The sequence below is a fragment of the Staurois parvus genome, unplaced genomic scaffold (genome assembly GCF_062004578.1).
Source record: "Staurois parvus isolate SC_StPar_1 unplaced genomic scaffold, SC_StPar_1.0 ptg000019l, whole genome shotgun sequence".
In the NCBI taxonomy this organism is placed as follows: domain Eukaryota; kingdom Metazoa; phylum Chordata; class Amphibia; order Anura; family Ranidae; genus Staurois; species Staurois parvus.
Window position 1 is genome coordinate 32,444,011 of NW_028317815.1, and position 17,938 is coordinate 32,461,948.

At 39.7% G+C, this 17,938-nt stretch overlaps 1 protein-coding gene across 1 annotated transcript in view; it reads right to left on the reverse strand.

Moving 5' to 3' along the window:
* Positions 1-261: 261 nt before the first annotated feature.
* Positions 262-17,938, reverse strand: part of DHTKD1 (dehydrogenase E1 and transketolase domain containing 1) — a 55,961-nt gene continuing 38,284 nt past the window's right edge. The window contains exons 11-17 of the mRNA XM_089686309.1: positions 16,972-17,122; positions 12,632-12,738; positions 10,520-10,684; positions 9,570-9,652; positions 6,979-7,148; positions 2,360-2,445; positions 262-549 (exon numbers count right to left, since the gene is read on the reverse strand). Of these exons, the coding sequence (XP_089542435.1) occupies positions 448-549; positions 2,360-2,445; positions 6,979-7,148; positions 9,570-9,652; positions 10,520-10,684; positions 12,632-12,738; positions 16,972-17,122 (864 nt within the window). The 3' untranslated portion in view covers positions 262-447. The remainder of the gene's footprint in view (positions 550-2,359; positions 2,446-6,978; positions 7,149-9,569; positions 9,653-10,519; positions 10,685-12,631; positions 12,739-16,971; positions 17,123-17,938) is intronic.

Genomic DNA, 17,938 nt, shown 5'->3' on the forward strand with positions numbered 1-17,938 from the left:
AGCATTGGGCTCCAGGTAAACAGCTAAATCACAGGTGAAATACATACATATTGTTGTTCTGACCAACCAGGTTTGTGACCCAGGCAAGCCTGCTAGACAGCATGACCACATTCTCTACCTCCAATGCGGCAGCACCTTCATTTGGTCAACATACTCCCAGCCAGCTGACTGGACAATGCAGAAGCAGCAGCTTTTTTAACACAACAGCACTAATGTTTTTTACCTGCTTTGAGCTCAGTTAAAAAAAAAAAATAAAATCACTTTTGGATTTTTTTAAATGATGATATATTGCTAATAAGTTATACAGTTGCAATGTAAAAAACTCTGAAAAACTGAGTAACGCGTTAGTGTTTTGATCCCCATGATAAAGGTTTTTATAGAAAATCTTGTTTTATCCAACGGTTACACTCAAAGGTTGAAGTCCAGGTATTACCAAAATTAGTCCAGTTATGCAAATGTATTTTTAATTATATCTTCTTGTTGCTGTTGATGCAGAATCCCAATACCTACTGCAGGAGCAGGAAGAGCAGGTCTGCTGACAAGACGTAGCTATAAAGACATGCGAAACAACATAAATTAATAGTGTTCCATATACTACTCCTACAGAACGCAATTACAAATATTACACAAGTATCATTTGAAAATAAACGATGATAAAATAATTATTTTTTTACATTTAGCTGAATGAAATACTCCCAAATGTCCCTTTTTACCAACTGCATATATTGTATACACAGTTAAAAAAGGTGTAAAGGGTAAGAAATAGAACTCATTGAGTTCATTAAATGACACTTAAAGTGGTTGAAAACCTCAGACATGGAATATGAACAAAGCATACATCCCTCTAGAGTATGTACTATGTCTCAATTAAGAGCACCAAGTGTCATTTATCTCTGCTATCAGCATGAATCATTTCTAACCAGTTTTCCTGACACAAAGAGAAAAATGGTGAGAGGGGAAGGAGCTCCAGCAGATTGACAGCCTCAGCTCTATTTGCCCCCTTTTTTCTGAACTCTCAGACAAGCTGTATAAATTCTGCACTTTGAACAGATGTAGAGAAGAGATGGCTTTAAATAAACAGGTAGAACTAATGTAGGAGGACTTGTTCCATCTGTGTATCACCTGAGGCTAGTCACTTCACTTGGTATATGTAAAGGTTTACAACCACTTTAAGGGTGGACATTTGTAAAGCAGTAAAAATTAAAACACATGCAGGAAGGTACACCTGGAGTGAATATTTGGTGAATGTCACATTCACCATTTATGAAAAATACCTCCTAAAAGTTGAATTGTTGCCAGGCTATAAACATTCAAGTATTAGCATACTGTATTTTTAACAAGCTGTAAATAAGCTTTAAAACAAGTCCCCTCTTATCTTTGCAGCTGCAGGCTTGGTGGAGGAATTCATTGTCAAATGTCACAATAGAAGCTGTAAAGTATTATAAGTTGGGTCTCTGCTCCTTGCTCTCCCCTCTTCCTGTGCACCCATTCTGTGTTCACAATAGAGCTTAAAGGATAAGTTCACGTTTGGGAACACGTTACATATACCACCAGTTTTTAGGGTGGAACATGTAACATGTTACCGCTCCTGTAGCTCTCCCCCAATTCTGCACCGCCCCACCCCCCAGGATAGCGGACCGATGATCTTCTCCCCGCTCCCACTGTCACAATTTGAAAAGAGCACAGATGCGCTGGGCTCCACCAACAGGGCCATGTAATTCATTAAAAGAATGAATAGATTACAAGTTCCGAGAGTTTTTGTGGCTGATGACTTGTAGTTCTCAATGAACTACGAGGAAGCTGGTGAACATCCTCAAAGTTCATTGATTTTTCCAGGACTGAAGTCACTGCCTGCCTTTATCGGAGGCAGAAGACTACACTAGCAGTCTGGAAGAGCCCGACACTGGACCTGCAATCTGCTGATACAGTGCTTTAAAGGTTCCTAAGAAAAAAAAAAATAGTACATGCACTTTTTTTTACCTGCAAAAAAATGTGCATTTATCATTTTTTTTTTTTTTAAAGGTGAACGTATCCGTCAAAGTACTACTAAATGCTTAGCATTATTACCTTAATACATTCTCAGCATTAAAGCGGTAATAAACCAAAAATGTAAACATTGCAGGTTACCAGTCAGATGTGATGACTGCATTCGTTTTCTTTTTTAGACCAATAACACTCTTCCTGCATTAGGGCACCTACACTCTGTATTGTTCAATACATATGATTTTTGAAAAAATCTGCATGTGTTATTTGTAGCCAAGTTTTGAATTCTATTAATTAGAAGTAAGAAACTCATAAGGCAAAACCACTTAATAAAGAAAACAGAAATGTTCAGTCATAGTATAGCTAAACGTTTTACCTTACAGCCCAATTGCTTTTCAAATCTTGGAGCAATAAAAGTCCATGCACCCATATTTTGTGGTTCTTCTTGACTCCAAACAAAGTCTTGGACAAAAAGAAAAAAATAAAACCGACAAAATAAACTTTTATTTACTGGAACATTTTACATTGCATTGTTTTGCCTTACTCTCAATGGAGCATCAAGTTGCATGTTAAAGACATCTATACATGTGTCAGTTATGACAAATTGATTGTTTTACACCTACCTGTCTAATTATTGCCAAACTTTAGGCTAAACCTGCTGGTAATTATCCCTGTGTCTGGGGAAAACTACTCTTTCAGGTAATCAATATAGTATATGTTAAAACAGGAGTAGCAAATAAAAAGGGTTGACAGGATTCAGATTAATTAGTGGTTTACTTCCAAGCAGAATGTAGTCAATATTTCTCATAAGTATGCAGAATACAAGATAATATGCATGTCCTGCAGCTCTCTCTAGACAGGGGAATCCTTGAACAATACTATAAAACAAATAGAAAATGCACCAGCATCATGTGAAATCTTCAATAAAACTTTTATTAACAGGTATATTTTATACTCACAAGTATAAGTACTTGGCAAATGTATGTATAACATAAAATACATCCAAGCTAAGAATCGCTCAATTGACTGGATCCAGATATCTGTCAAACCCGTACAATAATTAATCACTCCCTCAAACACGCAGAGTGGTTTATGCTTTTCGAAGGCGAACCAACTTTTTCAAAGCTCAGAAGAAGAGGGTTCACCCTTAAAACGTGTAAACCACTAATCACATTTGAGCAGCGAATACAAATTGTTGTACGGGTTCGACAGACGATTGAGTGGTTCTCAACATGGATGGATGTTACATGCTTTTATCAAGCACCTTTGGGTACAAGATAGCCTGGTTATAAAGAGCTTTAATAAAGATTTTACACAAAGCTGTTACACTTTTCTTCTGTTTTTGATATGTTAAAGTATGGGCAATCTACACAATGATTGCATTTGACAATACCTAAAAAAAAGTTAAAAGGAAACCATGCCATTGTGCCCAAAATCCAAAACTATACAACACAAAAAAAGGAGATATCCCTCCAAATACCAAAGATAAACAATATAACGTGTTGCGCTACAAAACCTCTGAACATAAATACTAAATGTGTTGATTTAAAAAAACATCATAAATGTTTAAATAAATGAAAAACAACCTGATATACAAAAACATAAGCCAGCGCATAAGAAATTAAACTGAGCCCATGAAATGCATATAGACAGTGATAAGTCCCATAGAACTCAAGAAATCAGGATGATCCCCTGAGATCATCTATCTTTGGTGTGGACCACCAACACCAAAGTTAGTGGCAAGATGTCGGTTTACTAGATTACAACGACCCCCCTTATTCAGAGCGGTCAAAAAAAAGCAGAGGTGAAATACTCCGGTCTCTCCACACGCATCCCAAGACCTTCAGCAGACAAAATTCCCCAAGCAGCATGCTCGATCACCGGCAGCATAAACCCATGCAAAGGCAAGCATATAAGCGCCCCTCATAGTGTAAATTATCATCTGGTACCTTTCTTAAACTTCAAAATTGCACTCACAGGCATATAAAAACAAACAATGCACATTTAAAAATTGACCAAAGCCATCAAACTCTGATTACTTGCGGTATGCGCTGACATCAGCAGGAGACTCCGCTCTACGCATTTCATCATCAAAATGCCATTAATGAGATGCCATTAGGGACAGAGTATCTCACCCATGCTTTTTGACTGCTCTGAATAAGGGGGTCATTGTAATCTGGAAAGCCTGCATCTTGCCACTATCTTTGATGTTAGAGGACACACTGAGTGATATCTACTACACACAGTGATGGAGATTTTCCTCACTTCTTGGATGGGGCCGATCACTGTCTATACACATTTCATGGACACTGTTTAATTTCTTATGCACTGGTTTATGCTTTTATACACTCACTAGCCACTTCATTAGTTACACCAGTTCAACTGTTTTGTAACACAAATTGCTAATCAGCCAATTACATGGCAGCAACTCAATGCATTTAGGCATGTAGACGTGGTGAAGGCGACTTACTGAAGTTCAAACCGAGCATCAGAATTGGAAAAAAAGGGGATTTAAAGTGTTACTAAACCCACAACAGTAAAATCAGTCTGTATATGCAGTAAAGCATGCTTGATATACTCACTGTGGAACCTAAGGGGTTAATCCGCAATGTGTAAAAAGCAGTTTTGATCCTGATTTCTCTGATCCTCCCCTTCTTCCAGTGTCCCCCTCTTATCTCCTGATAAGACATATAGCGTGTAGACACTCTGCAGTGTTCAACTTGGTGTGTATTGTTAGAGGTTTTTTCCTTGGGAGAGTGCATGTGATCAGCACAGGGCGAATCAGCACTGTTCAGACAGAGGTCAGGGTTTTTGCATCCCCCTAGAACAGAAAGAAAACTCCTCCTACAAGCTTTAACCAGTGCTCTGCTGAACACTGATAGAAGTCACAAGACTGCCCTAACTGCTGATGAGAAAAGGTATTTAGCAGTTTATATTTACCAAAATAATTGCATTTCTATGTTGTGTGTATTGTAGGAGACCAGATATAGTGAATGCAGGGTCCTGGGTTTAGTAACACTTTAACATCCCTGGTGGTCTGAATATGTCAATATTTTTGAATGTCAAAGCGGTACATTGTTTTGCATGGAAATTTCAGTGTATGATGATGAATTTCCCCATGAATCACTATTGCTCAATTCTGCAAGTGACTGTAATTCACTATTGCTGTTTTCTAGCTGTTCTAAAACCGCTTTTGACCTAAAGGGACGCTTTTTGGATGCCATGAACGTTCTGAAGTTATCAGGCAGAAAGAACGGTAAAAGTGCAGGCAGGGCACAGGACAAAGCACTAGGGACAAAACTGAGATGAAATGGTTTGATACAGTAATGTAACCCTAACAGATTACAATGTATTGTGTGTATGTCATGTTTTTACTCTTTTGAATCTCCCGCTGGTTCCTCCCCCCTGCGTCGCGGCTGTCGCAGGGAAGGGAACCCGGAAGACGGATGTCGACATTGGCCGAAGGACACCGTGGGAGGACATCGGCCGCAGGACACAGTAGGAGGACATCGGGGATCGCAGGGACAAGGTAAATTACACTAAACACACACTACAATGTAATCCCGAGTATGACTTGGGGTCACCGCTTTTGATACTGAAAATTAACCCCAAGCCACACTCAGGATTACATGACTTTAAACGTGGCATGGTTGTTGGTGCCACACAGGCTGGTCTGAGTATTTCAAATACTGCTGATCTATTTATGTATTCTGATTGCTTCTTGAGGGATAAAGAAATAATTTTTCCCCTGCTGGAGCAAAGTGGACCATGCTTTGCTGTTTTTTTGCATTCCTCTGGATCAACTGTGGGTATAGGATTGTGTATATAAGACTGTATACATTTTTCTTTCCTTTTTATTGGTTGAAAAAGATGGACTTGTGTCTGGTTCGACCAGATTAACTATGTTCAAACAGATGTAACTATGTACGTACACACGTTTTCTAATGCAACATGTTATATGGTTTATCATTAGACGATACCTGCCTAAAGTCCGATTCAGGTGCAAATGGGAGCCTACATTTATGAATTCTTCAATGCACTCAACAGAACAGAAGGGCTAAGGTTTACCTCCATTACTTAATCATGTCATTTTTTTTTCAATGGGGGATATGCTTTTAGAAAATGATTAACTGGCAGTCAATCACTCCTCTCTTCTTTTTTCAATGCATGTATACTGTTACATTAATCTACTTTCTTGAAAGATAAAGGTGAAAAATACTGATCATAAAGAATATAAGAACCACCTTTTAAACAGTTGTGGTTAGGCAGCCAGAAGAGCCAATGCTTTTCCTAAGCTTGCACCCAAAGGGACGAAAAAAAATGTTAGAAATGATTACATTTATGTCTGACCTCTGCAAAGTATCTCTATTCCAAGAAGAGTGGAAAAGGCTAGTGTGCAGAAAAGTATTGATATTACAGATATATAAAAAAAGGAAATAATACTTTTACTTATGAATAAAAACTGACTGATTTTCATGACACAGGTTCCAGCCACACAGAAGCAATAATATAACTTTGCTCGGGGCATTTAAAGTATAACTAAAAGGCAAAACTTTTGTTTTGTTTTGGACAAAGTGCAGATTGATTAGAGCCCTTGTCAATTGTTATTCCTGTTTGTGCTCCTGCTAGGAGCACGCTATTTGTTCTGTTTACCATTATCATTGAAAGTGAAAGTAAAAGAAAATCCCACGTTTTGGGTGGTCAAATAAGTAATAGAGGGGAAATCTTCCAATGGGAAGACTAGTTCTGGTGACCTGGGGGTCCCCTAGGAATTCCCTTAATTAGCGGTGATTTCCTCTCACTTCCTGTTTGGCTATGGGGCAGGAAGTGAGGGGAATTCTTCCTAATGGGATATAGATGGCAAAAAATAAACTGTCAGGGGTTATAACCCTCTCTTACTCTATCCAAAATGAAAAAAAAAAAAGTTTTGTCTATAGTTCTACTTTAAGGTAATACCAAACAAAGTTAAAGTGTGTCAGAATAAACTGGGCTTACCGTTGGCTTTTGGATATTTGCTCAACTCTTGCTGGAGCGCTTCTAATGGGAATGGACACAATTCTTCAATGCGAATAATAGAAAATTTGTGTCCCTGATCTCCAAGTGTCTCTTTCTGTTTAGCCAAAGCATAGTAATGTTTCCCAGAACAAAGGATCACTGTGCTTACACTGTATGAAAATACATGAGAAAGGATTATCAGCACAGTAATGATACAGTATAAAACAAACAATCTGCCCTTTCATGTAAATATGTTTGTACCTGTAGATTTTTATAAATTTTTTGTTTCTTCTGTTCACATATTATTTTGTTGAGAACATCACATTCATGGATGGTCAGAATGTGTACTTTATTAAAGCGGACGTCAGGTCCAGCAATAACAAAAACTGCTAGGAGTTGGAGTTTCCGCTGGCTCTTAGCAGTTTTTTTTTTTTTATTTCTAGGTTTCCATGTGTCATGCAGTGTACAGTCTTTCATTGCATCAGTAAGATACCAAGAATGGAACCAGGGATGTAACTCGTGTGTGCATAGCCAGATGCAGTAGCAGAGGAGATGGCAGTGGTGGGAGATGGATGTGACTTAAGCCTAGACCTGTCATCGCTGGCGGAGGGCACTGTGAGAGATAAATGTGCATACTTGCACATTATAGCAAGAGCTCACTTAGCACAATTTAGTTATGCTTTAAAGGGACATTTCACCTAACTTGTATGGAAGGTGCACTAGTAAATGATACTATTTTCCTAAAATCTTTGGTACATGTTAGTTTTAGAACTTATTTAATTAGGAGTCCGTCACATATGAAACAAGATCACTGTGTCACTTGACTGGCAAAAACAATTAACAAATTTTAAAGCCCTATCAAAGTCTCACAACTTTTGTTTCTCTTTATAGTCATATACCCTTGTATGTTATAAATATTAACTGATCTTTGTTCGGAAATATTTTACAGGGTTAGTTCACCTTTACCAAAATTCTCTTTATGCAGGTAAGGGATGCCTTGTAGATAAAAACAAACTGTGTAATTTTAAATAAAGTTGCTATAGGTGAAGGCCATTTAGATAGTTCCCAAAGCCTGACTGGAAAAACTCCCAGAGATGGCATCGTCCAGTCCTGCCTTGTTGCTAGGACGTGACATTATTGCTTACCCCATTATCACAGGAGTGAGCTCTCAGACCCCCACACATGTGGACCACTCCTTCATCCCAGCATTGCTGAGCTCAGAGCTACTGTGACAAGGATGAGAGAGCACATGTGATAGGTTTGAATTTGCTGGGAGTGTCTTAGCAACGTCCTAGCAACAAAGCAGGAAGGGATGATGCCATCTCTATAAATAGATTGCACATAGCTTGTTCTGCAAATAGTTTGCACCTGCTTGTCCTATAAATAGACTGCATCCATCTTTTTTCTATAAAAAAAAGATTGTACCCTGCTTGTTTGAGAGGCTTTACAGCTTTACTAAACATTAAAAAGAGTTTCCCTTTACCGAAAAAAACTGCCTATGCAGGTAAAGTAGGACTGTAAATAAACATAAACTGTGCAGCTTTGACTAAAGTTGGCAGGAAAGTGGGTGGAACCTGATGGGAAATTCAGAGATGGCAATTCCTTTGCCAACAGAAAAACTTGCTATTGCTTATAGACGCTCCTATCTGCCTGCTGTCAATCACAAAGACAGAATGGCCCTGATGGGAAACTCGTGTCTCTGAAAGCTTGTTGGGCTCTGTCTGCTGTCAGCCTCACAGGTTGTTAGGAGTCTGTTGGCTGTGAAGCTGTCAGCATTCTTGACAAACAGTAACAGATGAGGAGGGAAAGGAGTAGTGGAGGCAAAAGGCATCCTGCCACACAGCGTACAGTCAGCATGCCTAGTTTGAGTTGGCCCTAGTAGTTTCCAAATGTGCTAATTAGTACGATTATAAAGTCCTTTTCAGACCTTTGCATGTGAACGCAGGCGTTTTCCTTCTGTCAGGCGTAGCGTGATTTCCAGGTTTAGTGAAGTTGAAATATTTTATTTGGACCAAGCTGGTCCAAAACAAAACTTTTACTGCCACTAACAGATGCAGCGGCTGGGAGTGCTGTATAAACTGCATGTAGCCTCAGTTTGCAAAGCACTTTACAATGTGAGGGCAGACAGTACAGTCACAATACAATTCAATATAGAAGGAATCAGAGGGCCCTGCTCGTTAGAGTTTATAATCTAAAGGGGAGGGTCAAGTGATACAAAAAGGGAATAACTGGAGGAGCTGATGGAGAAATTAAAGTACAGTTATTAGCTGGGGGCAGGATAGGCTTCTTTGAAGAGAAGGGTTTTCAGGGATCTTCTAAAAGTAGACAGAGTAGGAAACAGTTGGACAGATTGGGGTAGGGAACTCCACAGGTTGGGAGAAACGCTGGAAGAGTCCTGGAGGCAAGCATGGGAGGAAGTGACAAGGGAGCTAGAGAGCGGGAAGTCTTGGGAGGAACGAAGAGAATGATTTGGTTGTTTTTTTTTTCTGTTACATGCAATTACATGTGTTGTAATCAATACATGATTTTACGCATTCTCTTTCCCTTGAAACAGATTTCATATAAAAGTGGTCTGAAACGTAATGCATTACCTTTTAGGATCTGCAACAGCTTCCCCAAGAACAGGTTTAAATGTCTTTCCAGGTGCCATTTCATCAAAACTTGACACAGCAGCCTTGTAAATAAAACAATGTAGAACATTTCAAATGCCTCACCAAAGAATGAAAATTTTAGTTATTTTTCGATATTACCTATAACAGGGTTTCTCAACCTTTTTTCAGTTAAGGCACCCTTTAAAATTCTGCACAACCTGGAGGCACCCCATTCAAAAATGTAAAAAACTAAACTAAAAGTTTTACAAAAATGCAGCAACATCCACACCCATACGACACCGAGCTTTATTCTTCCTGTACACACCGGTACTGACTAATATTCCAGTGTTTCCCTTCTCCCTCACTCAGCTAATGTGACCCCAGTGCTGATGGAGAGGGGCAGACAAGGATGTTGTGCAGGAGCCCGGCGTCCTCCTCATCACCCAATGACATCACTGGTTGTTAGGATGCCAGAGGCTGGAAGGTTATAATGACGCACAATGAAAACCCATGGTTTTGTGTAACTAAAAGGCTTCATCTACCCACTGGTTTATATACAACTTTTGTGCAATTTTTACACATTTTGCCAAGGTAACCATGGTTGAAAAAGGTTGACCTCTAACATTCGCCATAGGAAATTTCTTAAACATATATGGCTTATGTCTACTATTTTATTCAATATAATTACTATATCTACTTACATCATATTCGTAAAGGATGACTTCTAGAAAGTAATCCAGATGGCAAGTCTAGTAATAAAAAAGTTAATTCCTGCCGGAGCAGAGGATCAGGTAATTAAACCTTTTTTCACAGGCACCAAAGAGTTAAAACTTGAAGTGCAGGTGCAGCCCCTCTGCAAAGGAACACTTTTTAGTTTTCTGATGTTCAAACTTATGCGATAGTGAAATATTTCCTACAATACATACTATGTGAATTAACAAAATGATTACCGGATATCGGAGCAGCATTTTTGGAGAGGCCACAATCAGAGGTTTTCTGAAATTCCGAATCATTTGTCTGCGTAGTAAGTGGAAATACTGTGCGGGAGTTGTTGGGTGAACTACAAACATGTTAACATTATCTCCATCCACACCTTCTTCTGTACTGTCACACATCTGTAAGGAACACCAAAAATAATAGTCATTGCTCAATTTCAAGCAATTACATGATTTCACTAAAACCCAACTGAGATATAAACACCATGGCCTGCATTTTACAGCCCATTAATAAAATGCAGGCTGTGGTGTGAAGCTGGCAGCACCCTATCAAGTGTCTTCTCCTTAATTCAGCAGAGAGAGCTTTGTGATTGGAAGAGAGCCAGTTATGTGACTGACAGGTTATGTGACTGACAGGTTATGTGTCTGGACTCTCCTCCTTCCATTTGATTTCTGCAGGCTATGGAGTCTCGAAGCTAGCTTTGCTTTATAAATGTGTTTTTTTAAGTCATGGTATCTACATGCAATGTCCTAAATTTTCTTTTTAAATTAACCACTTACACCCGCAGTCCCCAAACTTTGGCCTGGGGGCCACTACAAGATTTTGCCTGTCCCACAGCAACTCAGATATGATGGGGGAAATCTGATCTGAAAAGGGGGACACTAATGTTAAGGGGAATAGGGCTTCTGAGATGAAATGGAGGATTTCTGATGTGAACCAGAGAACTCTGTGTGATGAGGGGCTTCTGATTAAAGAAAAAACAAAACAAAAAAAAACATAGAAGATTGACAACAGAAAAAGAAGACTGGGTAGTCTGTTGAGTGACACGCACACCTTTGTTTTTTTTACAATGTGCTTGTGAGTTTTTTGGAACCCATTTACCGTTCACTGACTCGCTATCTCTACAGGAAGTCTATTACAAGCATAAACTACTCTTTCGGTAAAATAATACTTTCTAAGACTAATTATGAACTTTCTTCTTACTAGCTTGAAGTCATGTCCCTGTGCTCTCGATTGTGGCTTTATATTGAAAATGCTATCCTGCTGGACCCTATTCATTTTCTTGATGTATTTAAAGGTTTCAATCATGTCTCCCCTTTCTCTTTTTTCCACCAGGCTGGTGCAAGAGATCTGATGTAATAGAGAGACTTCCGATGTGAAGTTATTTCTTGGAGCAAGTTTATTCATTTAAAATGGTAATCAATCATTTATAAAACTGGTGGTTTTTGGCCACAAAAATTTGTAAAATATACAATGTGGCTGCAAAGGAGAACAGTAGAAATGGATACCCATCATAATGCCTCTCCCTGATCTAAGGGTTTAAAAGAGAAGTTCACCTTTCATATGTTACAATTTGTTACATATTCAGGGTGTAACATGTTATGAACAAACCGGCCCCCGCTCCCCTGCTTTGACAGCTAGCTGGGGATCACCTCCTCCCGCTAGCTGTCAAAAGTTAAAAAAAAAAAAGCAGCCATGCGGGGCTCCGTTTGCCTGGCCGCGTCACTCATCCACAGTCCTCTGTAAATGAGAAACTACAAATCCCGACAGTTCTCAATGACCTAGCATGGCGCTGTGGTAGTTCATTGCGTTTTCCTGTCAAACTATCTGCTTGCCCATACATTCCGTATACTGACAGATCTGCAGAAGACCTGCATGGCACCATCAATCTGCTGATCGCTAGTGCAATGGTTTACAGGTTCCTGCAACAAAAAATAATACATGCACATCTTTTTACCTGCAAAAAAATGTGCATTTATAATTTTTTAGCAAAAAGTTAACTTTTACTTTAAGTCTATGACTGAGCTCCTACACCCAATCCAGTATGTTTATTGCAATTGACAGGTGTGAAAAGTACTGCTTGGGAAAACCAAATGGATCAGTAAAAAAAGAAAAACTGAAGGGAGATACAAAATTTTAAGTGGGGTGAAAAGATAAAAGTTGACTTCCATATTAATAAACTCCTAAAATAAATATCCCATCAAAACATATTGCTTTGCAAGCATATTATACCATGTAGTTGGGAAATTCTAAACCCAGTGCTGTATATTTTATTTTGTTATACCATTTTGTTCTGGGCTGAATCATATGTTTGCCTACAAACAAGATGACCTGTAGAATCTCACCTGCAGAAAGCGCTCAATGCGACAGGAGGAGTGCTCTGGACCAGCACCATCATAACCATGAGGAAGCAGAATCACAATTCCACTCTGTAGCAGCCACTTAGCCTCACCTATTAAGGTAAAGTAAATGCTTTTAATATAAGGAGGGGTACATATCATGCTTACGCACCGTTATTCTAGAAAATAATTCATTCTGGCTTACAGTTCTACTCCTCTACATAAAAAGAAGGGTGTAACTATGGGTCCATTACATACCACATTACAAGAAGCAATAATGTACAATACATCACAGCCACTGGTCAAAAACTACTGGGCTACATGCACTGAGCTGCTAAAAGTCAATCTGAGATCTGTTCTTTTCAATAAGCTATTCACTTAGGCTATACACCCATTTTATAAAATCTTATCTGCATTTATGTGGAATTTATGTGGCTATAATTACTGTATTTTAACAATAAATGCATTTATATAGAATAAAGAAAAAAAAATATTACAGGAAAAAAAAAAAAAGAAAGAATTTTGACTTCTCTGTAGATTCCAAATCTTGGAGTACAGGACACATGCAGAGTGTTCATACGCCATGAGTTGTAGCAGGGGTAGGGAACCTTAAAGAGGTGGAGTTCTACCTGAACAACATGGGAGACGTCAAAGATCACCGGGCACAGTGTCGGCCAGTGTACCTTCTCTCACCTTATTTAAACCTCTATTTGCAGTACTACCATGTCACAATCACATGCATTGCACAGCAATCAAGGGTTTAAATCAGGTGGTGAGGAGACAACATATCGCCTCATCACCACCTGTCAAACACATTTGGATCAGTTTGCAGAGGAGCAGAAGTGCCTGCTGCACTTGTGAATGAGCCCTTAGTTGCATCTGATAGCGGCATTCTTAGGGCTCGTTCACATGCAAAGTTGGGCAGTGGTAAAACCCTGTGGTTGAGGCATGGTTTTACCGCACCTGCAATCCCTACCCCCTTTAGCTGTTGAGGCAGCAGCCAAAAGGTACACACATGCTGCAGCAGGAATTACACTCCTGTTTCTGGTGGGTGCTACTGCCTGTCAGTCGAAACCCATTCAAGTAAATGGGGACACTGCAAATTCCCTGCAACTGCATGCTTCTGCAGGGTCCAAGGGGTTAAAGCAACACACCGCTGCCTGTTTAACCCCTTGTTTGCTGTACTGCACAAGGATGCATGATTTTTCAGAGCAGCCTCATTCACTTGAATGGGTCATGCTTGGCAGGTGCTACACCCACCAATCTTGACAGGGCGTAGGAGCCAGCACTACAGAGAAGATATCAATTTATGGTGCTCTCGCTCCCTTCTACGGCTCCAATTTTACAAGTAGTCCCTCTGCATTGCACGGTTTAATTTTCTGGGATGGCGGGTCAGAAAGCCGACCATGATCGATCAGTCACCTGGCCGAGATCTACTGGTAGATCATGATCTACTGGTTGTTGACCCCTGGGTTATAGGCAAGTACTTTCTGGTGATAGGACACTGGCAAAACATTAGATGACACACTCCCTGGGCACCTCCCCTATAACCCTACTCCACACAGTCCTCAGTTTTGTAGCAAGCAATGGAGTGCAAACCAAGAAATGGAAGGGAAGGTAGCCCATGTCCTGTACTGTACTCCAAAATATGGAATTTACAGTTAAGACAAAATTCTTCCCATTTTAATTGTACAGTACAGGTCATATGCAGAGTATTCCTACACCATATTATGTCCCCAAGCAATGAATAGGAAGGGTGGGCAACAATAAGGCAAACAGAACTGTGCCAACAAGCCCAACAATGGTCAAAAGACCCAACCTCAGAGAGCCACTGCAAAAACCTTGAGGTCAAATGCTGCATCATCAGGAGAATAAAATTCCACCTGATAAAACTTTTGAAAAAGTTTGAACAAAAGGCCAGGTGGTGCCCTTATACAACTGGGCAACAGAGGATTGGTACTGAAATGCACTGATCTGGGGGAATGGGCATAAAAAGCATAGGGGGAGATTTTTCTTTGAGAATGCAAGACCTTGCAATCATATTTCTCATTGAACATGCAATGGTGGACTTTGAAGCAGGGTGTCCCTTGCCAAGTCTAGAAAACAGGACAAACAGGGAATCTGTCTGATTGGAGCAGTAGCCTTGAGAGATACTCTGACTACATCCAGCCAATGTGCAGAGATTTGGATACTTAGAAGCAAGGCACAAGGATGGGAGGAAAATGTCCTCATTGAGGTGGAATGCTGAAACCACCTTCAAATCTTGGGTCTTGGGCATAAAGACAACTTTGTCATTGTGAAGAATGAGGAAAAGATTTTTACCTGATAGGGCTGCCAGTTCAGAAACACATCTTGCAAACACAATAGCAATCAAAAAGGCTACTTTACATGAGCGATCTTTAAGGGGGATATCCCTGATAGGTTCAAAGTATGGTTTCTGCAATGCAGAGAGAACTAACTTGGGATCCCAAGAAAACACAGGGTGCTACAAGGGGGATTAATATGAGATAAACTTTGAAGAAAGGTTCTTATAAAGCAGAGTGAAGCCAAAGGTCTTTAAAAAGAATGGATAAGGCTGAGACCTAACTTTTAAGAGTACTTAAAAGGCCAATTTCTGGTCAAGACCTGATAGTAGGAAGACCAGAATGTAAAGTACAGAGTAATCTTTGGAACTGACATGCCAGTTTTCACACCAGGCAAAAAGGATTTCCAGGTGTGATAATACATTTTTTAAAAAGAGGCTTCTCTTGCTTTTAGCAAGGTAAGTTTCACAGACTCAGAAACGCTTCTATCCCTTAACACCTGAGTTCCAACAGCAATGTCGTTGAGCTCGAGATGAAGACCTTGAGATAGCATATCCGGCCTGTTGGGAAGACCCAGGGATCATCGGCTAACAGTTTGACAGTGTACCAGCTTCTTCTGGGCCAGTTTGGTACAAATAGAACCACAATTTTCCTCTCTTCCTCTATTTTCTTGAGCAGCTGAGGTAGGATTTACACTGGTGGGAAGTAATAAACTATGTATACATACAGAGGTTGCAGCAAGAGCTAGATGCAGGGCTGGGCCTGCAAGATTAAAGAAAATCTTTTAGGAGCTTCCCAAATTTTCTATCAGCATAATCTTTGAAAGAAAAATAATTTCCAATATGAAAAGTGATGTTTGGTGAGGACACACAGCAGGATCAACTACAGGTCTCCACGTCTTTGTGAATTCTTTTTTCCACAGGATAGAGTTCAGTAAAGATTTTGAGGAAGTGAAAATTTCTTTAGTAGTGACCCAATAATAACAATAATAATAATAATAATAATAATAGATTGCACATTCTATCTTTTCGTAAACAGAGGGCATGGTGATATGTAGGAGAATCAGTCTGTCCAATGCCAAGGATTCTGCGGCCAGAGGCAATGAGTTTCTCAACATTAGCAAGCATGTTGCATGAAGCTTCCTCTTCAATATAGTGGTAGTCTAGCTACAAGTGAGGGTGTTCCTCTGTGGGATACTCATTGAATGGAGTTCGGAGTACAGGTCAAGCATGTCCGCAAGGAGTACAAAGTAACCAAGGTGTAGACCGTCTAATCTTGTGATATATCCCTGTGACAAAAGGACGGGAGGAACTGCCTGAATATCTTATAAGGGTTCCATGAGGAAGTGGTATTAAGGCATGTGATCAGTGGTGTGATGTAACAGCTAGTTATCCATCTGAGACTGAGCTCTGAGTGGATGAATTTTAGTGCCAAGTTTACAATGTGAGATGAATACAATCCAAGCATAGCCCTTTTTTAACAGTAATTGTCATTGATACAGGGTGACCGTGTCTTACCTGTCCACAACACTGGACTGTAAATAAAGTCCAGGCTTCACCTGTCAAGGTGAGCATACCCTGAAAAGCTCTTCAGGGACTGGGTTCCATAGTGATGGTCCACTGCCCTGGAACTGTATAGAACTCTGCGGCTAACTCAAAGGTGTTGCACCAAGTGCTAAGGTGAGCACCCCAAGTAGGATACCCGAAGCAAGATTACAGGCTGTCCTCAGAGTAAGAGGTGTGTCCTATAAAGCTTTGCCAGTTAATGGAGGTATAATCCCTATAACCCATGTTGTATGAATACTGTGCCTGTGTCCTGTACTGTATGATAGGATATATATATACTATATATGATATATAGTTTATGATCTTAATAGCATTTGAGAGTAAAACCCCAAAGAATTTTTCAAAGCAAGCAATATGATTACAAAGATGTAGATAGGTGTATAACATTGATGTAAACAAGACAGAAGCATTGAGCAGACAACTCTGTGAATTGTATGGAAATTCACACTTCTGCAAAAAAATTTTTATACCATCATACCTCCAGAAATAAAAGTGTCAAATATAATCTGGGCACCATTGAAGAAATCTCCAAACTGCGCCTCCCAAATTGGCAGTAACTTAGGGCTTTCTATACTCATGCCATATTCAAATCCAAGGACAGCTTCCTCTGACAAGGCACTATTGCTTACCTTTGGAGAGAGGACAAAATGCACACTTAGTAGTACTACATCTAGAAGCTGAATAAAAAAAGAACAGATTTTTTTTTAACTCCTTTTAACATTGCCAATAATGTTCCTTTGGCAGCAAATGTTTATTAGAACAAAAACATATCAGCTTTGCTGTCCTTTACAGTGGAACAGGTACCCACAAAACACAGGTTGCCCTGTGATACAACCAGCAACCATCTTCTGTGCTCCCTGGTTCTGACTGGTCCCCTTCCATGTTTTCCACTTTACTACTGGCCCATCACTGTGAGGGGTAGCCCTACTAGCCAACAGCATGATAGAAAAGAATTGAAGAGCAGGAGTCAGCCAGCAACCATGTTACCTAATCACTGGTTGCATTACAGAGCTGTCTTGGTTTTGGAGGTTCCCAGGCACTCTTCAGGGCATAAAGATGGATGCAGGTATCTGGACGTATGTGTTCATCATGGAGAATGCCAGTTTACATTTTTTGTGTGTGGGAGACATAGATGCACTTTAAAAATCGTAAGCTCTGTTATATTACAAACAGTAGTATTTTTTTTTCATTTCGCAGTCAATATTGGGACGACACTCCAGATAATTTCAAGTAAACAATGGATTGTTGTGAATGCTGGTTTTTCTCTTAATTACACTGAAACAGTAAAGAATGACAATAACTAAACACAATACATAATGACTAGACTTCTGCTCGTATTTCACTTTCAGATTTGCATCAAACACAGCACTATGCACCAAATAGTATACCAAAAAAACATTTAAAGAATACACAGTTCTATACGAGTATGCATTATTTCAGTTCTG